Source organism: Gobio gobio, assembly GCF_949357685.1.
Source record: "Gobio gobio genome assembly, chromosome: 23".
Lineage (NCBI taxonomy): Eukaryota > Metazoa > Chordata > Actinopteri > Cypriniformes > Gobionidae > Gobio > Gobio gobio.
The window spans coordinates 38257458-38281066 of NC_137119.1; the positions used below are offsets into that span (position 1 = coordinate 38257458).

Consider the following 23609-nt stretch of genomic DNA (forward strand, 5'->3'; position numbering starts at 1 on the left):
AGCGTCATCGCGCTTCACTCCCGGATAACAGAAAATGGGCAAAAAGGCGGGACGTGGGCGGAGCTGAAGTGATGTGATGACTAACAGACAGCAGATAAATGGCTATCCACCTGTCACTCAAAGTGGCCACGCCCTTAATTATGCAGAACTTTAATGCTTTATATAATGTAAACGAATGAGTTATAAAAAAAATTCACCCCCCTCACAGTCGTCTTGAAGGGCAAAATTAGCCGTATAGACAAAACCACAATTTGTACCAGACTGTAAACATGTTTTAATCTGCTGTAAAGTTGGGCATTTTAACATGGGGCTCAATGAGATTCTGCTCCTTCTAGTGGCCAGTCGATGAATTGCAGTTTAAGTCACTTCCGTATTGGCTTCAAGAAAAACTGCGGGAGGTTGCCGCTTGATACAGACGTGACGTAATGACCAATGACGGAAATCCACCTGTATTACTCTAATTATAACACATTATTACAAGCTTACCATTGTGAATCGGGCTAAGGGAAAGAGATAGTTTTAAACATTGGCTCAAATTTATTTAATATTATATATATATATATATATATATATAAATATGTTTTTCTTTTCTGTGATTGCACACATGCATAGGCCCTATTTAATTTAAAAATATATGTTATTATTATTTTTATTGTATTTACATTTTATTATTGTTTTTTTTCTATGTATATGTGTATTTTTTGTTTTCTGTGAATTTCTCTTCTGTAAAGCACTTTGTAAACATCCCAGACTGCAACATAGTGTCCCATATTCGGGCCACATCTGGGGGGTATTCCAGAAAGCAAGGTTAACTTACCGTCACTTATACCTTGAACTCTCGGTTGATTAACCCAAACCTTGCTTACTCGAGGTATGCTGGTTCCAAAAACGAGCCTGAGTAATGCTGCGTTCCAGGCAGGTTTTTGAGCCCGTAAGTTACAACTTCAAACCACGACTCACGACTTTATAGCGTTCCAGGCAAAGTCACGCCAAACTGCATGAGCGCAAGGAATCGTGTGGTAGCTAGATGTAAACAAAGCATGGCGGACGGTATGAGGCTTATGCTAAATTTAAAATCATTTCTATCGCCAAAGGTGCTTACTTGCTTATTTGAGGGAAACGGAGGGGAAAATACGGCGCATACGGCAAGAGAAGCTGTTATACCTATTATTTAACATTATTTGTATATTTGTTTCATAAATACCGCATCCATATGGGGCTGTCATTGTTGTTTCGCGGGCTATGTGACGTCAGATCTCTTAACTGGGAGTACATCGATCTAGGGAAGTCACGGGTTTGACTGCCGTTCCAGTGCACTTTCACGGGTAGAAGGTTGGAAAAACACGGGTTACGGGTTGCCTGGAATGCGGCATAAGTTCAGACAACTCAGAGTATGTTCCCGGTTAACACACAAGACATTCTCAACAGAGCGACGAATCCATGATTCATCATGGAAACAGACGCTAAGAAAAAGCACGCCATTCTACTTCCTCTCTTCTTTTGTTTAATGCCGATGTACATAACCTACTTGGGCTTTGAAAGGGAACTTCTGTTAAATAAAATATCTCGCTTGGCATTGAACTTTAAGCTTTATAATTTTACAGGTATTATTTATGCTCTAACAGCAACATTACACACTAACTAAAGTTTGAAAAATGGGATCACGAAGAACAGGACCTTTAAGCAAACTAACCCTGGAACATGAGCGGCTCCAGAGCAGGTTATGTTCAGAGAGTGAGTTGCTATGGCTACTTACCCTGAAAGTTACCTCTGGTTTTGGAACTGAAAGTTGAGGTTATCCGCTTACTTATGCTTAAACATACCCGGGTATTTCACATAAGCTGCTTTCTGGAATACCCCCCCTGGTGGATTTAATGCGGGCCGACACTATGTTGCTGTCTGGGACTGTTTTTATATAGGTGGTATATAAAAAAAGCTAAACTTTGTGGCTTGCTATTGCTATGATCTCATGTGAGTGACAGAGAAGAGATGTTGCTGCAAGAGGGATGTGAATTTGTATTTATTAAAGATTACAAGGGCACATATATTAAAAAAAATGTATACAGATAAATAATTTATAATAAACATTGCAATTTACCATAAAAAACAACAACAATTGTCCATTTTTTGTCAATTGTCATGGCAAAATTCACACCTGACCTGGCATAACCCAAATTGTTTTGCAGATAATATTATAATTATTAAAATAGGGTCTATATAGAAAAGTAGAGTAAAAACAGATGCATTTCTACTGGGGTCAGTCTTTTGAAGACACAAAAATATTTCACATTATTACAGTCTTTAACCCTTTTTGTATGAAGCGCCACGCGCGATCTCCGTTCCCTTCGCGCGCGCCACGTCACAATCACCTACCGAACTCGCGTGAGTCCTCCCACCGCCCACGCGTGACATCTGAAAGAAAGGGAAAAAAATGAATTAAATAAATAAACGAGCAAGGTGCAGTTCCGCCAGGAGCCGTGAGTGTGTGTGTGCGCGCGTGAATGTGTGTGTGTCGTCTGTCTGAAACATGAACCGCTCGCATTAGACATCAGGAGGGCGATTCAAAACGGGGCAAACCATCACCAGCACCACCATCCTCCTCCTCATCCTTCTCTTCCACTGGGAAAACCTGTTCGCACGCGCCAGGGAGCAGGAAGATCAAATTAGGCTGGTGAAATTATTTGTGCAAGCTGCCTGTGAAGGGGAGGAAGGTGTAACACACACACACGCACACACACACTATAATAGAGTGTGTGTTGTTGTTTCCATTAGTGTTAATGATCTTATTTACTACTCTCTTAATTATCAGCTCTAAATACATCCGTGGAAAACTGGAGCATACATGTCGTGATCTGAGGCAAGCATCGGGTTATGCTTATGGATTAACATATGATCTGAACTCAACCCGGGTCAAGTGAGTATACTGATTAGTATAGATGTCTGCATAGTGCACTAAACGTCTGTATATATTGTGTGTGTGTGTGTGTGTGATGTCTGTTGCATGCATTTTTCTGTTATGGGATTAAATAAACTCTGTCTATTTATCATATGTTTCCACTAGTGTTTAATGGTGTAGGATGGGTTATATGGTGAGCATTACTTCCACAACATTCAACAAGTATTGTTTTGTGCTGCTTTAATGCTGGAGCGTTCATGGTGAATTTACGCTCACCGGCCACACCAGCATTAGTGTGGGAGATCACAGCACACGGGCAGGTGTGTGAAATCAGATGCAGGACACGCTACATACATGTCCACATGTTTTGCACTGTCTATTTGAGCGTATGCCCTCACACAGGCAGGTGTATGTGGAATAGGATCGTTTTCACCTATTGGCCCGAGTAAGGCATTGACCGTGGATGACTGGTGTCATGTCTTTCCTGCAGGGATGAGTAATCAGGGAGAGACGGAGAGAGAGGAACAGACAGAGCAGTGCTTGTGTGAACTGCTGAAATAAAAGCATGGAAGATGGCAGAAATGGGAGGTTTTATTTATGCGGTGTAAATAATTCAAGGGCTGTCCGTGGATGTTGAACTCGGTGACCAGTGGTCTGTGTGATTGCTGTGAAAGCGCCGGATGGTAATTGAAAGATCTGACACATGCTTTATTGATTTAAATTCATAGTTATGTGGTTAAGTTAAACAAAGGCATTCGCTCTTAAATAAAATCACACGCTGAGCTAACAGAAACAGATGTGTGAAAACATCTGCTAGTTCTTTACAATTGCTGTTCTTGTTTTATGATAGATACTGATTTAATTACACTTGATTGAAATAGTTGAGCTATATTATTCCATTTTTATCTGTTCGTCTGCAAACAAGCAGTCAAAAGGACACTAAATAGTTAGGCTTTTATGTTTTATTCTGTTTGAACCATCATAAGGAAGATTGTATTGATATAGTCATTTATTTGATCAAAAATACTGTAAATTCACTAATATTGTGAAATATTAACATTTAAAATAACCATTTTCTATGTGAATATATAGTAAAATGTAGGCTAATTTATTCTTGTGAGTAATTCATCATTACTTCAATGTCACATGATCCGTCAGAAATCATTCTAATATGCTAATTTGCTGCTCAAGAAACATTTATGATTATTATCAATGTTGAAAACGTTATATTTTGGCGGAAACCGTGATCAATTTTTTCCAGGATTCTTTGAATACGAATAAAAAGTGTGAGAAATCAACATTTACTTGATCAATGTCTTTTTATATCAATTTGAAGCATATTTGCTCAATAAAAACATTACTCACTGACCATAAACTTTTGAACTGAACACTTTCTCTCACTGCTTTCATATCCTGTTTTTTAGTCTTATGGAAGCAAAAAATTAATCAAAACAACCATCACAACTTTCATTTCCCCTCAAAATTAATTCAAAACAAATTCACAAAACGTTCATTTCCCCCTCTCTTTTTTCCTGTTGCTGAGGTTCATTCTCGTGTTACGCAACACGTTTGAGCTTCAGCAAGAACCAATGAGGTTCATTCTCGTGTTACGCAACACGTTTGAGCTTCAGCAAGAACCAATGAGGTTCATTCTCGTGTTACGCAACACGTTTGAGCTTCAGCAAGAACCAATGAGGTTCATTCTCGTGTTACGCAACACGTTTCAGATTCTGCAAGAACCAATCAGGTTCATTCTCGTGTTACGCAGCACGTTTGAGCTTCTGCAAGAACCAATGAGGTTCATTCTCGTGTTACGCAGCACGTTTGAGCTTCAGCAAGAACCAATGAGGTTCATTCTCGTGTTACGCAACACGTTTCAGCTTCAGCAAGAACCAATGAGGTTCATTCTCGTGTTACGCAACACGTTTCAGCTTCAGCAAGAACCAATGAGGTTCATTCTCGTGTTACGCAGCACGTTTGAGCTTCAGCAAGAACCAATGAGGTTCATTCTCGTGTTACGCAGCACGTTTGAGCTTCAGCGAGAACCAATGAGGTTCATTCTCGTGTTACGCAGCACGTTTGAGCTTCAGCAAGAACCAGTGAGGTTCATTCTCGTGTTACGCAGCACGTTTCAGCTTCAGCAAGAACCAATGAGGTTCATTCTCGTGTTACGCAGCACGTTTGAGCTTCAGCAAGAACCAGTGAGGTTCAATCTCGTGTTACGCAGCACGTTTGAGCTTCAGCAAGAACCAATGAGGTTCATTCTCGTGTTACGCAACACGTTTCAGCTTCAGCAAGAACCAATGAGGTTCATTCTCGTGTTACGCAACACGTTTCAGCTTCAGCAAGAACCAATGAGGTTCATTCTCGTGTTACGCAGCACGTTTGAGCTTCAGCAAGAACCAGTGAGGTTCAATCTCGTGTTACGCAGCACGTTTGAGCTTCAGCAAGAACCAATGAGGTTCATTCTCGTGTTACGCAACACGTTTCAGCTTCAGCAAGAACCAATGAGGTTCATTCTCGTGTTACGCAGCACGTTTCAGCTTCAGCAAGAACCAATGAGGTTCATTCTCGTGTTACGCAGCACGTTTCAGCTTCAGCAAGAACCAATGAGGTTCATTCTCGTGTTACGCAACACGTTTCAGCTTCAGCAAGAACCAATGAGGTTCAATCTCGTGTTACGCAGCACATTTGAGCTTCAGCAAGAACCAATGAGGTTCAATCTCGTGTTACGCAGCACGTTTGAGCTTCAGCGAGAACCAATGAGGTTCATTCTCGTGTTACGCAGCACGTTTGAGCTTCAGCAAGAACCAATGAGGTTCAATCTCGTGTTACGCAGCACGTTTGAGCTTCTGCAAGAACCAATGAGGTTCAATCTCGTGTTACGCAGCACATTTGAGCTTCACAGGAACCAATGAGGTTTGTTCTCGTGCATTTAGCAGGTTCGGTGGAGCTTCTGTTTATGTTCGCTTATCAATGTTAATATGAACAAAAGCCTAAATTCAATCTTTCTGTGTCTCTTCAGAAAATTTGGACTGAGCCGCTCAATTCATATGGATTAGTTCCACAATCTTTTCCGCAAGAACCAGTGAGGATCATTCTCATGTTTCTGATTATCAATGTTAAAAACGTAATATTTTGGTGGAAACTGTGATAGATTTTTTCCAGGGTTCTTTAAATACGAATAAAAAGTGTGAGAAAAAAACTGCATTTACTTGATCAATGTCTTTTTAGATCAATTTAAAGCATATTTTCTCAATAAAAACATTACTCACTGACCCTAAACCTTTGAACTGAATAGTATAGTGTACTATCAGTCACTTTCTCTCACTGCTTTCATATCCTGTTTTTTAGTCTTATGTAAGCACAAAATTCATCAAAACAACCATCACAACTTTCATATCCCTTAAAATTCATTCAAATTAAATTCACAAAACTTTCATTTCCCCTAGTGTTAATTTTGACAGCATATTTTGATTTAGTTTTAGTCATATTTTAGTCACCTGAATTGTTTTTAGTTTTAGTCGACTAAATATCATAACATTTTAGTCGACTAAATCTACAGTAGTTTTAGTCTCCTAAAATCTAATGAGTTTAGTTAAATTGTAATACATTAAGCATTTAAGCATTACATAACCGACTGTCACTTGAACTGACATTTTGACATCATTTGTTTTTGACATTAAAAATACACAAAAGAGAGCTCCAATTCACTTTTTTTTGTTTTTTTTTAAGACATCTATATAGTTTTTATAACTTTGTATTTCTGTTTTAGTTATTAGGCCATATCAGGTTAAGCTAAAGCTTCAAATAAGTTTGTTTTTTTATTTGATTTTATTTCAGTTAACATTTATTTAATTTCAAGTAATGAAGATTTTTTTTTTTATGGTTTTAGTTAACTATTATAACCCTGATACTTTATTGAATATGTGTCAAATACTGGTCTTTCCTCCTGACTATGAATTAAATGGGAATTAAATTAAGCAAAATTAATATATAATGCGTGACTTTTAAGTATAAACAAACTCGAAATACACATTGACTCTAATTTTGAAATGTCTGCACTTAACTATTGCAGTTGCAGGAGCTCAGAAGTTCAGATGAGGGAGATAAAATATGCATTGTTACAACCGTCTAAAACATATTACTATATAAACATCGTAAAGTAAACATTGTCATTATTCATCAGCATTAGTTCATAAACAATTGCCTGGCATAAATGTGCGCTATTCATTGATTGTGAGCCGCTCTGGAGCGCTGGATTGGGGATGCGTGAGCCTGTAGAAGCGCAACAGCTCCGTGTTTTCCAGCGGTTAGATCAGCACGTTCAAATCAAATGTGCGCATCTGTGACACTGGACATCAGTTCTGACTAGATCTCTTCCCTAATCGTCCCTCCCTAACATTTTCGTCTCGTTTTTATTTGTTGACGAAAATGACAGTTGATTTTCGTCATAGTTTTTGTCATCCAACACTAGTTTTTATTTAGTTATCGTTTCGTTTTCGTCAGTGAAAAAAGGTTGTTGATGAAAATTATGACGAAAATTATTCGTCAACGAAATTAACACTTATTTCCCCCTCTCTTTTTTTCTGTTGCTGAGGTTAATTCTCGTGTTACGCAACACGTTTGAGCTTCAGCAAGAACCAATGAGGTTCATTCTCGTGTTACGCAACACGTTTGAGCTTCAGCAAGAACCAATGAGGTTCATTCTCGTGTTACGCAACACGTTTGAGCTTCAGCGAGAACCAATGAGGTTCATTCTCGTGTTGCGAAGCACGTTTGAGCTTCAGCGAGAACCAATGAGGTTCATTCTCGTGTTACGCAACACGTTTGAGCTTCAGCAAGAACCAATGAGGTTCATTCTCGTGTTACGCAACACGTTTGAGCTTCAGCGAGAACCAATGAGGTTCATTCTCGTGTTGCGAAGCACGTTTGAGCTTCAGCGAGAACCAATGAGGTTCATTCTCGTGTTACGCAACACGTTTGAGCTTCAGCAAGAACCAATGAGGTTCATTCTCGTGTTACGCAACACGTTTGAGCTTCAGCGAGAACCAATGAGGTTCATTCTCGTGTTGCGAAGCACGTTTGAGCTTCAGCGAGAACCAATGAGGTTCATTCTCGTGTTACGCAACATGTTTGAGCTTCAGCAAGAACCAATGAGGTTCATTCTCGTGTTACGCAGCACGTTTGAGCTTCAGTGAGAACCAATGAGGTTCATTCTCGTGTTACGCAACATGTTTGAGCTTCAGCAAGAACCAATGAGGTTTGTTCTCGTGTTACGCAGCACGTTTGTGCTTCAGCGAGAACCAATGAGGTTCATTCTCGTGTTACGCAGCACGTTTGTGCTTCAGCAAGAACCAATGAGGTTCATTCTCGTGTTACGAAGCACGTTTGTGCTTCAGCAAGAACCAATGAGGTTCATTCTCGTGTTACGCAACATGTTTGAGCTTTCAGTGAGAACCAATGAGGTTCCTTCTCGTGTTACGCAACATGTTTGAGCTTCAGCAAGAACCAATGAGGTTCATTCTCGTGTTACGCAACACGTTTGAGCTTCAGCAAGACCCAATGAGGTTTGTTTTCGTGCATTTAGCAGGTTCGGTGGAGCTTCTGTTTATGTTCGCTTATCAATGTTAATATGAACAAAAGCCTAAATTCAATCTGTCTGTGTCTCTTCAGAAAATTTGGACTGAGCCGCTCAATTCATATGGATTAGTTCCACAATCTTTTCCGCAAGAACCAGTGAGGATCATTCTCATGTTTCTGATTATCAATGTTAAAAACTTAATATTTTGGTGGAAACCGTGATAGATTTTTTCCAGGGTTCTTCGAATACGAATAAAAAGTGTGAGAAAAAAAAATGCATTTACTTGATCAATGTCTTTTTAGATCAATTTAAAGCATATTTTCTCAATAAAAACATTACTCACTGACCATAAACCTTTGAACTGAATAGTATAGTGTACTATCAGTCACTTTCTCTCACTGCTTTCATATCCTGTTTTTTAGTCTTATGTAAGCACAGAATTGATCAAAACAACCATCACAACTTTCATTTCCCCTCAAAATTCATTCAAAATAAATTCACAAAACTTTCATTTCCCCTCTTTTTTGCTGTTGCTAGTTATATTTTGTATTTAATTTTCTGTAAACATATCAGAGACTTGAAGTATTAGCTCTGTTGTTCTCATTGGTATCTGTAGAATATTGTCTGCTATTCTCAGACAGTGTGAAAGTTGTGTACTGTAGATGGCAGTGGATTACATGCTGATATGAAGTGTCACGGTCATATTTATTATTTATTATTGTTCTTTATATCAAAAGTGAGTTTGATATTATATTGTTAAACCTAGGTTACTGAGAGATATCAGCTATTATTACCAACCAAACAATGACATTTCATAAGTCGTTGGATTCAGAACACATACTGATCCAGTAAAACCGAACAAGTTTTATCCATTCAGTTTGCAGTAGATAAAGAACCTTGTCCTATAACCAGTTATACTGCTGAGTTAACCGGCTGTATTTCAGTCAAGACAGTCCTTGTGAAGTTCTGATGGGCCTGTTGACATTTACATGATGATGTCAGCGTGCCCCGTCTCTGCTAGTACCGCTAATAGATTCTCTGTCTCTCTCTCTCTTCAGACACTTTGCTGTAATTGCTGTTAAACTTGAGAAAGAGCTGAGCAGAGGTGAGGAAGGGGTTACACTGGCAGTAGGATGATACACTTTACTCATTTAGCAACTTTGACCTCTTACTCGATTCATATTTCTCGTAATCCCATACATTTCTCAGTCTCTGGCTATGCAGGCTTAGATTTCTGTTTTATACACATGGCGGTCTGTTCTGTTTTCCACTGACGGTCAATGGATTGAGACCTAAAATACTCCTGTTGGGAGTTGCTGTAGCGTTTGCTAGTTGTTTCTTAAAGTGTTAAACTCAAAATTCTGTCATCATTTACACTCTCATGTCGTTCCGTAAGACTTTCGTTCATCTCCGGAACACAAATGAAGATCTTTTTAATGAAATCTGTGAGTTTTCTGTCCCTCCATTGACAGCTACGCAACTACCACTTCAAAACGTTCATAAAGAGATCATGGAACTAATCCATATGAATTGAGCGGTTCAGTCCAAATTTTCTGAAGAAGCACGAACAGATTAATTTTAGTCTTTCATTCATATAAACATTGATAAGCGAACATAAACAGAAGCTCCACCGAACCTGCCTAATGCAGAACAAAACTCATTGGTTCTTGCTAACGCTCAAACCATAGACAGTAAAAGAAATGGACACAGCGACCCCATAGGCTTCGACGGGGAAAAGTGAAGTCAGGTAGTCAAGCCTCAGACTGAGCTTGGCGACGTAGATGTGACGTGAGCAACCTGTCTGACAGTTGTAAGTCTTCTAGTAGTTGTGCAAAGTAAAATCTGAATCACATTGTTTAAATATTTTGTCCCGTTGCTTTTGGCTCTCTATGGGCTTCTCCCCATGCCTCTCCCTTGACTTTATCGAATTGACTTTATGCCTCATAGACAGTAAAAGATTTGCATGGTTATGACGCAATCGTTTACCCTGGATGCCAGCCGAACTTAGCCTCGCCCACAACATTTTAACTCGGGCAGTTCGGTCTGGACTTGATCCGTAGAGAAGTAATTATGCCCGAACAGAAACTGTTCGGACCAATGAAATTGTCAGGGCGGGCTTTAGACGATGATGGACAGATGATCAACAGTAACATAATCATTCACGTCACCAAAGGCGCTTGGGTTGAGTTTGTTCTAATCCTAAACGGAGAACTTGTTCATATATGCATTCACCTTCACTATTTCGCTCAGAAATGATGATCGTGTTGGTAAGTACTCTGTGTATCCTTAAATTCTTTTTTTACAACACCGGCAAAGATCGTTTACACTCATCTCATTTTCTTCTAATTTATGCCAGCGTGCGTGCAGAGAGGGTTGCCAAGTTTTTACAACAAAACACGCCCAGTTGCTAACGTTCCTCAAAATAATCAATAACAAGCCCAATAGCTTTCCAGGGGGGTTCTCCGGGAAAAAAAGAGCATTTGGGGGGTAAAATGTGTTATTTTGGCAGGGCTGCCTGCTAAAATTCGCATTCCTGGGTCTGTATATCACATAATTGGGGTCGCTTCAACCCGCGGACATGGCAACACAGTGCAGTTGAGTTCTGTTGACATTTGACAACTAACGTTATGCGTCGCTCCGTTGCTCTGATTGGTTGTAGGTCTATCCAATTGAGGTCTTTCCTGGTTCGGTTGAAACACACCCCATAATCACAGCCCAACGAAGCAGTATTAGACTCATATTCTGACTAGAATTGAGTATGACGACGTCAGGCTAGCAATCGTTAGACTTTTTTTACTAAAATGGCTTCTATGGGTCGATAGTGTAAGATACAAGGTAATGGAGCCTTTTATACATTGTCGTGTTTCTTTAGAAATAAACAATGGACAAATGGAGTCTTTAAACGCCTCAGATGTAAAGTTATTCGCTGTCAAAGTGACGCCAAAATGAATGGGAGTCAATGGGATGCTAACAGCAGGTAATGGCTTGGTTAGCAATGGCTGCCCCTATGGAAGGTACGCTTTCCGGGAGCTGGATTACTACCCCCTTGGCTCAAACGTGTTGCACAAGAATGAAACTCGGCAACAGGAAAAAAGAGAGGGGGAAATGAAAGTTTTGTGAATTTATTTTGGATACATTTTGAGGGGAAATGAAAGTTGTGATGGTTGTTTTGATGAATTTTGTGCTTCCATAAGACTAAAAAACAGGATATGAAAGCAGTGAGAGAAAGTGTCTGATAGTACACTACTATTCAGTTCAAAGCTTTAGGGTCAGTGAGTAATGTTTTTATTGAGCAAATATGCTTTAAATTGATCTAAAAAGACATTGATCAAGTGAAATAATTTTTATTCGTATTCAAAGAATCCTGGAAAAAATTGATCACGGTTGCCGCCAAAATATTACGTTTTTAACATTGATAATCCGAAACGTGAGAATGAACCTCATTTGTTCTCGCACGTCAAGCGAACAGAACATGCTTGAGCTTCCGTTTACCACAACTGATGTGTGAGTTGATGAATGTTTATATTTGAATAAAAGTAAAGCATATAAAGTTTATATCTTACTAATAATTCCAGTCATAAAGTATGTTTAAGAGCTGTTTAATTCGTAAATTATTAAAAAATTTGGCCCCACATTATATTAGGTGGCCTTAACTAATATGTACTTACATTAAAAAAAAAAGTAGAATGTGCTTACTGTTTTCAAATTGTATTGCAAAACACCTTTGCTGATATTGAGGTGGGATACGGGTAAAGTTAGGGACAGGGGTAAGTTTAAGGGTAGGGTAAGGTGTAAAGGATGGGTCAACAGTGTAATTTTAAATGTATTAATTACAGATGTAATTACATGCAGGTATTTTTTTAAATGTAAGTACAATGTAAAAACATGTATGTGCACAATAAGTGCATTGTATCAAATGATTCATTAAAATGTTAGTACATAGTAGTTAAGGCCACCTAATATAAAGTGGGTCCAACATTTTTCGTTAATTAAAACTACATCCATAAAATTACTGCCCTACAGAACACTTTAAAGTAAACCTTTTCTTCTAAGAGTGTAATTTGTTAGCAGTCTATTTGAAAAACATCACCTCTAATCCAGTAATATCTCATACACAGGTTAGTGTGCAGCACACGTTTCCAAAAAGAGGAAGGCGCTCCAGTGGCAGCCAATGGCGCAGTTGCGCGCTCTTTTGTTTGGAGTATAATGGGCTGCTATTTGTGCTCACAGGTAGCCCAGAATGATAGTTTGCCCTTAAGGAAGGAAACGCTTTCCTACACAGCAGCTGAAGCAGACAATATGGAGTCTGCTCTCCACTGCAGTCTGTAGCACGTCGCTGAATGAAAATGTGAGACTCGCGAGCGCGCGCACACACACACACTCACAATCACAGGGCTGAGATGTGTTCACAGCTGCAGAAATAGACACAGCTCCAGTGCATCACGTGATGGTTCTGTCTATCCGAGAGAATTTTTATGATGTGAATCATGCATTTCGGGTTTTATTGCTGAAGTATTTTTGTATCAATAAATACCCGTGCGTGCACCAGATAAGACTGCTAGCAGGCAGGGAAAAGGTCCTTTTAATGCTCTCTCTCTCTGTGTGTCTGCCCATATTTCTTTCTGCATCAGTGGATCTAATGTTTTGACCTTTGAAGGAGGGAGCGAGGGAGAGGAAGGCGTTTGTGATGAATGTCTCGATAGAATGGTTGAAATTGTTGGCGCAAAGATCAGATCAGAGAAGAGAGTGTGTGTGTGTGTGTGTGTGTGTGTGTGTGTGTGTGTGTGTGTGTGTGTGTGTGTGTGTGTGTGTGTGAGGCGCAGGACAGTGTGTGTGGTGTCACTGCAAAGGGGAGGCGACTGCAGCACTCCGCATCCCTGCAGTTCCCTTCATGTCCTGATGGGGCTCCACTGCACCAGACGGGAACAGCCAGCCTTTAATATAGAGGGGGAGCTATAAGATGAGCAGTTTTGGAATACATATCATGCCTATTGCAACTTTCTGTCCTTTACATTATAGACTTAATTGGGGTATAGTTTTTGACAGGAATGAAAATGAGGCCGTGAGGGATAGAAGTAGGCCTACCGTGCATTCAATAGATTTTACTTTTGTTTAACAACGTACCGATTGTCAAACTACTTTGGAAATGTAATAGTGTATTGTTCTGAATTCAAGAAGACTCCATTTTTGTCTTATATTTGGAACCATGCGGTAGTTTACAGATTACAAGTTACCCAAGTAGTGTAACTATTTCAACTAAAGTAACTGATTGATTACTTTTCTACATTTCTAACATCTCAACACTGATTACTGTCAGACTATCAAAATCCTTCCTCACTTGAATTAAGATTATAATCGTTTCATTTTAAAGCACAGCCACCAAAAATACCTTTGATATCATCCTGAGCTTAAAGAAACACGTTTTTAGAAATAGGGCTTATTCAACATCTTTCCTACATTTAGATATGTGGGCAAATGCATTTTTGTCTCAGTGCATTCATTGTTTTAGTTTGGCAGGGTCGCCGCTAGCTTAGCTTAGCATAATGAATGGAATCCTATGTTGCCAGCTAGCATGTCCCGAGTAAAAGTGATCCAAAAAAAACCCCACAAACAACGAATTACTTCTTGTGGCCTGTGTATTCACAACGAATACAAATAGCGATGCAGATTAAGACTAGGCAATTTCCTAGGCAGATATTAACTTGGGACTATATTAGGGTGAAGCACAGGCGAAGCACTGCTACTTGGGCGCAGAGATACCACGCAACACATGAAATCCCCAAACTTTGATTTCATGAGTTACGTGATATCTCTGCGCTCAAGTAGCAGTGCTTCGCCTGTGCTTTCCCATAATATCCCCATGCTAACCCTAGACAAAAATGCATTTGCCCACATATCTAAATGTTGGAAAGAAGTTGTGTTCCTTTAAATACAGATTTCTGGATGAAATTAATGTTAAATTTCCAGCTCTGGAACGCATTTTTATCGCCATGGTGGCAACTTTCAGACAGTTTGTAGCCTAAAAGGTGCATTTATCGCCTACGTTTAACGCCTCGTGACTAAACAAAGGGCGCCAATGTGAGTGTGAACACAGACGCGCAAAACGGCAGACAAAAAAGCGTCATTTAAAAAAAAAACATCTTGGGTTATTTTTTTTGTTTTGACGCGGCGCGTTAAAAACTGTCCGACCAATGAGATCGGCGCTTTAGTTCAGGTGTCTGAAGCTGCTGAAGTTACAGTAAAACACGACTTGGTGGCGCTCGAGCACAAAACAGTCTTGCCGAGCACACATTGATACGACAAAGAGGAAGTAAGTAGACAAAGAAGAAGATGAGCTGCTAATGCTGCTTGCCAGTTAGAAAAAAAGTGTGTGAATGGTTTTGGCAAGCATGTAAATACTATAGACTGTAAAAAAAATATGGAGGTAGTGTCCGTAACGTCACACATAGGATTCTGATGAGCCTGTTCTGAAGCGTGAAGTTGAGTTGAGCTGGCCGTCTCCATCTTGGCAGCGCGTCACTCCCGGATAACAGAAAATGGGCAAAAATGCAGGACGTGGGCGGAGCTTAAGTGACGTGATGACTAACAGACAGCAGATAAACGGCAATCCACCTGTCACTCGAAGTGGCCACGGCCTTAATTATGCAGAACTTTAAGGCTTTATATAATGTAAACGAATGAGTTATAAAAAAATCACCCGCCTCACAGTTGTCATGAAGGGCAAAATTAGCCGTATAGACAAAACCACAATTTGTCCCAGGCTGTAAACATGTGTTTTTCTGCTGTAAAGTTGAGCATTTTAACATGGGGCTCAATGAGATTCTGCTCCTTCTGGAGCCTGTCCCTAGTGGCCAGTCGATGAATTGCAGTTTAAGTCACTTCCGTATTGGCTTCAAGAGAAACTGGAGGAGGTTGCCGCTTGGTAAATACTGTCTCTCTTCTTCTTCTCTGTGACAAGCGAGTGTCAGAAGCGTAAAGTGGCGCAGCACCACCTTGTGTACCGGGAGCGCCATCTACTGAATTTGCATGTTCACTCTGCAAATGGCCAGTGAAAATCGCTTGGGTGTGAACACAAAGACGTGTCAAAAAAACGTCTTGAAAATTGGCCCGGGGTGCACAGGCCTTAAAGCTTTCAGTGGCTTTAATTGGCAGATGTGGTGCACTGCAAATTCAAACCGAGAACCAATGGAAAGCATCAGAATAGCATCGCTTTACGCTTTACTAAACGGCCTTTAAAGGGGACCCATTTTTACAAGATGTAATTTAAGTCTCAGGTGTCCCCAGAATGTGAAAATTTCAGCTTACAATACCTCACAAATGATTTATAAATGCATGTTGTAAGTTCCCTATTTCTGACTACAGTCAAGAACAGGCTGTTTTCTTGCATGTTCCTTTAAATGCAAATGAGCTGCTGCGTGCCGCCCCCTCTCCACACACTTCCTTCCTCAATCCGATTCTCTGCCAAACACTTAAAAGGCATCTGCTTAGTTTTGATTTTCATCTATATCGTGATCACTCACGGATTGCATAGTTCTTCTTTCATCATTACAGTTTATTATTATTTTAATAATTACTTCTAATGGATCATTTTCTGAGAGCACTAATCTGAAACACACGCGCACAGACAACTGGCTGTCAGACATCACCTCTCGTGAGTAACTTTTTGTTTTGTTTAAACTGTCATACACATACAAGCGTCTTGTTCACAGGTGTCACTTGAGAAAACAAAATAGCGGCGCTATAGGTGGACACGTGCAGATTAAGGGGCGGTAATATTATAATTAAAACCCCTTTCTAAATCAGAAGGGGAGAGAAATCGGAGTGGCTTCATGTGCTTGCAGAGAAAGGCTTACCAAAGCAAAGTTACTTCGTTGTCCTTTTTCACATTTCCCGGGTTGGTAGATGCACCGGGGACTCGATTATAGCACTTAAAAAAAGTCAGATTTGTTTTAATGATATGTCCCCTTTAAATGACATCTGCACATTAAAAACAGGCAAAGCAACAGATTAATACTATTCAACATAACTAAGCATTTTACAGAAAATATTCAGATGTAACCCCCCTTTGTAATCGATAACATTTTCATAAGTAACTATAATTTAAGTACACATTTTTTTCTCAGTAACTGTAACGGATTACGGTTACATTTTATTGTGTAATTAAATGACATAACGCCGCTTCATGTAACTAGTTACTCCCCAACACTGCTAATTGTTTTGCTGATGAAACGCTTTTCCATAAGAGAGAAAAAAAATACACTTTTGGTAGAAAACTCCATAAAACAGTTTTGAAAGTTGTGAGTTGTGAAAATGTACGTGATCTAGGAACTTTTATACAGTGCTTGCAGTGTAAAACTTTATACCTTGCCGTCTCATTTTCACCCGTGTTAAATTCAATATGGCGTCTGACCTGATTAAAGGATTTTCATTTTTGAAGTGAACTAATCCTTTAAGGCATATTATCTTGGGTGCGTCCCAATTCACATACTTGTGCACTATTCTATGCCATTTTGTGATATAAATAGCGCAAGTAGTGTGTTCACTCTGAAAATTTCAAATAGAAAAAGTACACAAAAAAACCTGGAAGATGCAATAAATTAACCGGAAAGTCGAAGCGTGGAATGTTTGACACTTCATGCACTCGACTGTCACAGCTTTAATTATGTAGCGGAGGGGGAGAGTTTTACAGATTGTGATGTAGAATGGCAAAATAACCTTATACACTACACGGTTGAGTACATAGTGCATACACTACCAGTCAAAAGTTTGGAAACATTACTATTTTCAATGTTTTTGAAAGAAGTCTATTATGCTCATCAAGCCTGCATTTATTTGATCCAACATACAGCAAAAACAGTAATATTGTGAAATATTATTACAATTTAAAATAACTTTTTTTCTATTTGAATATATTTTAAAATGTAATTTATTCCTGTGATCAAAGCTGGATTTTCAGCATCATTACTCCAGTCTTCAGTGTCACATGATCCTTCAGAAATCATTCTGATATGATGATTTACTGCTCAAGACACGTTTATGATTATTATCAATGTTGAAAGCAGTTGTGTACAATTTTTTTCAGAATTATTTAATGATTAGAAAGTTCAAAAGAACAGTATTTATCTGAAATAGAAAGCTTTTGTAACATTGTACTACTATTCAAAACTTTTGGGTCGGTAAGAATTCTTTTTTTGGGGGGGGAAAGAACTTAAAGAAATTAATACATTTATTCAGCAAGGATGCATTAAATTGATCAAGTATAGACATTAATAATGTTGCAAAAGCTTTATCATGCAGATAAATGCTCTTCTTTTGAACTTTCTAATCATTAAATAATCCTGAAAAAAAATTGTACACAACTGTTTTCAACACTGATAATAATCATAAATGTTTCTTGAGCAGCAAATCATCATATCAGAAAGATTTCTGAAGGATCATGTGACACTGAAGACTGGAGTAATGATGCTGAAAATTCAGCTTTGATCATAGAAATAAATTACATTTTAAAATATATTCAAATAGAAAAGTGTTATTTTAAATTGTAAAAATATTTCACAATAATTCTATTTTTGCAGTATTTTGGATTAAATAAATGCAGCCTCAGTGAGCAGAAGAGACTTCTGACTGGTAGTGTACGTGCATAGTGTATAGTGCGTCATAAAATTATTTTATTGTCTTTAATTTTGTCATCTTAAAACATCTTAAACTGGCCTAAATTGTTTTGCTGGTGTCCCAGTCTGGTCAGGCTCATCTGTTGGGTGGTTTTGGAGAGGTTTTGTCCACTTTTCAACTGGTCAGGCTAGGGAGACCAACTCAAACCAGCTGCTTTAAAGGGATAGTCCATCCAAAAATGAAAATTGTCATCATTTACTTACTCTCATGTTGTTCAAACCAGTATGACTTTAACATCTGTGAACGTATGCTGGTAACCAAACCGTTTTGGCTCATTGACTTCCATTGCATGGACAAAAATACAATGGAAGTCGATGGGAAGTTTGGGAACAATTCTTCAAAATATCTTCTATATGTTCCACAAAAGAAAGGAAGGAACAACATGAGGTAAAGTAAATGATGACAGCAGAGTTTTTTTTGTGTGTTATTTTTAATGGCTATTTTCATTTCTGTTCTTATTAGATAGATAGTTCCGACTGCAGCCATGGTACGGCCGCGAAGATCCGCGACTATTACGCAGGAATGAGAAAGTAGTTCCTAGCCATATAGGTGTAGAAAATCGCAACTTTTCATTTTCAGTTGGTCTTAGCACACGATGTAACTGTAGAAGAGTCAAATTTTAAATAGGAAAAATATTGAAAGTGTCTTTGGTCATTTTTTGAATGAGATGCTAATGGACTGATCAGAATCAATGATGTATGCTAAGCTATGCTAAAAGTGCTACCGCCAGATACAAAGATCGGCTGAATGGAGTCAAAAACGGTAAAACTCAACTAATTCTAGGGGACTTAAAAATGAGCCTATTTTCAAAAAAAGTGGAGTGTTCCTTTAAGTTCTCAGATGTGCCTATTAAGTAATTGTTTATTCTGATTAATATAGACAGTTTCAGTCATAGTATGCAATACACTGCACAGTGCTCCATTCCCCCCGTCTGCCATTGGTCAGAAACGGATAACTCCGCCCCACACTCACTCCATTGGTTGAGTCAGTGTTGCTGTGTAGGGCTGGTTGTGATGATCAAAGACAGAGCAATGTTTCACAGTCTTAGGAAATCAACCCACAAATGAATTACTATTAGGCCGGGCATTTGAACATCACCTTTAAGTTTACATGTTTTATGGCTACTCTTACTCATGGAATGCATGACATTGATTGCATGTTTTCTTTATTTCATCTTCCCATCTCCTGCGTTGTCCTTTTCATTTGCTTGCGTTGCTTCGTTTCCAGCCCCCCTTGCCATCTCTCGCTCTCTTTCACGAGCAGGCTTTCCTTTCCTTTTTTTTTTGTTGCCAAGTACAGGAACGCAAGTCACTAACTCTCTCCAGTCTTTTAAATTCCCTGTCTCTCGTCCCCTCCCCCCTCTCTCTCCTGATCTTCTCTCCCTCCCCCTCTTGCTGCAGTGTTACTGCTAATGTATATTAGCGTCACTGCAGTCCTCCACTGCTCACCCCTCTCTCCGTCTCTCCTTCAGCTTCCATTTCCTGCTCAGTGCTAACAGCATTTTTACTTCTCCCCGTGTTGTCTTATTTTGCGCAGGTTCTATGCGTCACACACACACACACACACACGCAGGAGAGGGTGAATGCGCTGGGTAATTATACCTCGTCTCCCTCACCCTGTGTTTCAGGATCTCTCACGCCGCTCGCATGATCTCGAAACCCTCTTTTTTTTCTTGCCTACTTCTCTTTTATCTACTCGTTTTTCTCACCTTCTCTCCCTCCTCCTTCCAACAAAATAAATAAATAAATGAAATAAAACGTCACCATTGCTGCTGAGCTCAGTTCTGGTGCCTGCTTTGCAAACACACACACACACACACGGCACAGTAAAACATTAACCCTCTCAGTTCTTCAGCACTTCTGCAGGGATTATGTTTTTAGTTATTTTAAACTTTTTTTTTTATATTTTAGTCATGCACATAATTGTGTAGAGTAATTGTATATTCCTCATCATGTAATTCATATTTTTTTCTAATATAAACATTTTTTAATGCATATTTTGAGTGCATGGTTTAAAAAGTACCTCAATGTGTCCAATCCTTATATTTTCTCTACCTTTAACACGTTTCCTCCTTTCTTTTTGTTTGCCAAGTGAGCGCCGCAGTGCTGCTGTCCGAGGTGCTGATATCAGCCCTGTTCAAACTTCTGACTCTGCATTTATTTTTTCCTTCAACAAAAGCTTCCGTTTTTCTTACTTTTTTCCTCTAACATCTTTCCCCTCAACCTCCATGACAGCTTTTCTCACTTTTCCCTCCATCTGTGCTTTGCCATCTCACTTTTTTTAATTGTTTTCTTTCATAATCCCTCCTCTGGGCTCATTTAAGTATCACATTATTCCATTAACACGCTCTCTGAGTCACATTCATGCACCTGAACGGCTTTAAACTCGCTATTTCTACAGTGCTTTACATGCGTTCATCTGAAAGCTCTGTGGCTATGCAACAAAATCAATATGATGCACAAAATGCCACGGATTTTACATAAGCACAAGTACAGTATTTTAACTTCTGACACTTTTAGGTGCCCATGTAGTTTCAAGTCAATCCCTGTGGAAACTAGTCAGTTACAATAAAACACAGATGCTTTTGAAACATTTTACAAATAATTAGCAAGTAACGCATTGAATTAAATGTGACATTTTGAAGTATAAAAACTGGAATAGTATCATCTTTGTTTTACTTGCAGTGTATTTTAAGTTTAAAAACAACTTACTTCTATGACTGTATTAAGCTTGATAAACTTACCACAACCTTCTATATACTCTAAACTAATAAAACAGCATGACTAGACTTTTCCATTGCAGACTTTGCACACATCCGCTATCATAAGTAAAGAGTCTTACCTTTTCATATTTCCATTCTCTTTCTTGACTTTCTTTTCCAGCTCCCTCCTGCTCAAGCTCATGCAGTTCTGCGAGAGTTGACTAACTTTCACCAGAATGCCTAGAAAATAATTCAAATAGACAGAAAGGAAAAGTGACTGAGGAGTTGAGTTTCAAGCTGCCGAAAAGTGTGATGTTAAATAGTCAGAATGGAAGAAAACCATATAAAAAGAGGCAGAAAGAGTGATGGAAGAAGGAGAAAGTGCTTGTGAAATGAAGAAGGAATCAGCTGAAATGTGGTGGTGTAGTAGAAAAGAGAAAAGTAAGTGAGGCTGGACTCCAGAGTCGTTCTCAGTGAATTGTGATTCCTTAATGCGGAATTGGAGAGCGAGGGATGGGGGGGAGGAGAAAAGATAAGGAGGGGGGCAAACAGTGACGGGATAGGAACAGAAAGAATGAAGCAAGTAAACCAGAAGCATTTCAAACGGGGCTCTTTACTCCAATAACAGAGAGGGAAAGAAGAGCGAGAGGCATAAAGTCAGGTTTTTACTGCAGCAAAACGGCACTGTTCTCTCCGAACCTCTCTCGCTCTCTCTCTCTCTCTCTCTCTCTCTCTCTCTCTCTCTCTCTCTCTCTCTCTCTCTCCCCTCCCTCCCGCTCGGTGACGCTCGGCTACAGTGCTGTACTGCTGTGTGTGCATAATGAGCACCTTTCTATCTCTCTGTCTCTCTTTCTCTCTCATCCCCTCCATGCAATGAAGCTGCAGTGAAGCTCTTGACTTATTAGCTGCTTCATTTAAAGAGAGGGAAAGAGAGACAGACAGAATTCTAATCAGTCGCAATAGTCTCTCGCCCTCAGTTGTGTCTTGCAGTGGCGTTGCATTGGGAGGATGTTTGAAAGCAATACGCCTGAATGATGGATTGACGGACAGCATCTGTCGTCGACACGCACGCAATTACATCCAATTATAATATTCCTTTAGGTTCATGCATTAATGACTTTTAGTATATTAAAATGACCTCTTTCAGTATGCTTTATTCGATCACTGAAGTATTGAGAGACACAATGATAATGTACTGTTTGATTGCCAGTTATATAATGCTCAACTATTTTATTCTAGTCGCTCTACGTATTGTTTTCTCTCTTATATGAATCGTTTCTGCTTGCTTTTTTTGGTCATTTGCGAGTTGCTTAGATGCATAAACCTCATCGTGGATAACTTGTGCAAAGGGACAGTTGTTTTTATGATCCCTAATGTGTTCAAAACCCCTTTTTAGTGTCTCACAGATGAGTTGACATGCTCTTGGGAAGTCCTGAAGCGTGAGATGCTAAACTCTTTTATACAGTATTATGCTTTTATAACCTCTTATTAATTCCGAGACTGCATGCAATTGTAATATTTGAAGGAAAATGGTGATTTCGAATGGAGGGCAGTTACTGTGCATGAAAATAAAGGTGTTTATTGACATCCACGGTTCCACTGGGAATCTTTAACATCCATGGAACCTTTCCATTGCATAAATAGTTCTAAATAGTGGTGATAATTTGAATATCCTAATAATGTCTTTAGATTATTAAAATGTTCTTCACACTTAGAAAGAAATGTTACACTAAAAATATGAGGGGGGAAACCCCTTCCTGGAATCATTATTTTTAAGTGTATGCCATCTTGAAGTCATAAAGTCATGCGTCAACACATTAATTAACTTTGGCCAAAAACACACACACAAGGTCACATGGCAACCTTCATGTCACTGCAGTATTTTTGGCATATCAATAGCGGGACCCCCGTGTGATGTGCAAGATCCCCTCCATGTACCTTCACTAAACATCTTCCCTCTTTTTTTCTCTCCCTCCCTCCCTCCTGTCCCCCCGCAGACCGCTCTTCTCTCCTCCCCTCTCCGTTTTTTCTCCTCCCCTCCCTCCCCTATGCTCAGTTCGGTGTGTGTCTCCTCATTCAAAGGGCGCAAGGGTGGGAACAAGTCGTCCAACAAAGCATGTTACAGCGCCGACATGACTTGCCCGTCGGAAAGCGAGAAAATCGTCATCAACTGCGGCGGCGTGAGGCACGAGACGTACCGGAGCACGCTGAAGACGCTGCCCGGGACGCGTCTGTCGTGGCTCACTGAGCCGGACGCCTTCAGCAACTTCGACTACGACCCGAAGTCAGACGAGTTCTTCTTCGACCGGCACCCGTCCGTCTTCTCGTTCGTCCTCAACTACTACCGGACGGGCAAGTTGCACTGCCCCAACGACGTGTGCGGCCCGCTGTTCGAGGAGGAGCTCGCCTTCTGGGGCATCGACGAGACCGACGTGGAGGCGTGCTGCTGGATGAACTACAGGCAGCACCGGGACGCGGAGGAGGCGCTGGACAGCTTCGAGACGCCTGAGCCGGAGGTGCCGGACGACGACCCGGCGCTCGCGGGGGACGGCGACCTGAAGCGGCTCTGCCTGCAGGCGGACGGCAGGAAAGCGGGCTGGTGGCGCGTGTGGCGACCCCGGATCTGGGCGCTCTTCGAGGACCCCTACTCCTCCAAATACGCACGGGTGAGTGTTCAGCACCTCTTTACGCACGGACAGCTCCTCAGTCTAGCGCGCTCGTTAACTTGGTTAACTCGTGGTGTTGTCGAATCCACG

At 40.0% G+C, this 23609-nt stretch overlaps 1 protein-coding gene across 6 annotated transcripts in view; it reads left to right on the top strand.

Annotated features, from left to right (window-relative positions):
• The first annotated feature begins 2470 nt into the window (after positions 1-2470).
• Positions 2471-23609, top strand: part of kcnc3b (potassium voltage-gated channel, Shaw-related subfamily, member 3b) — a 94605-nt gene continuing 73466 nt past the window's right edge. For 4 of the 6 annotated variants that reach the window (XR_013815674.1, XM_079806281.1, XM_079806279.1 and 1 more), the window contains exons 1-2: positions 15980-16131; positions 22851-23519. Coding sequence is in view for 5 of the 6 variants with exons in the window: in XM_079806281.1 (XP_079662407.1) it covers positions 22902-23519 (618 nt within the window). In the remaining variant the exon portion in view is untranslated. Of the gene's footprint in view, positions 2915-15979; positions 16132-22850; positions 23520-23609 lie in introns of those variants that run through there. The other 2 variants (XM_079806282.1, XM_079806283.1) reach the window with 2 other exon arrangements.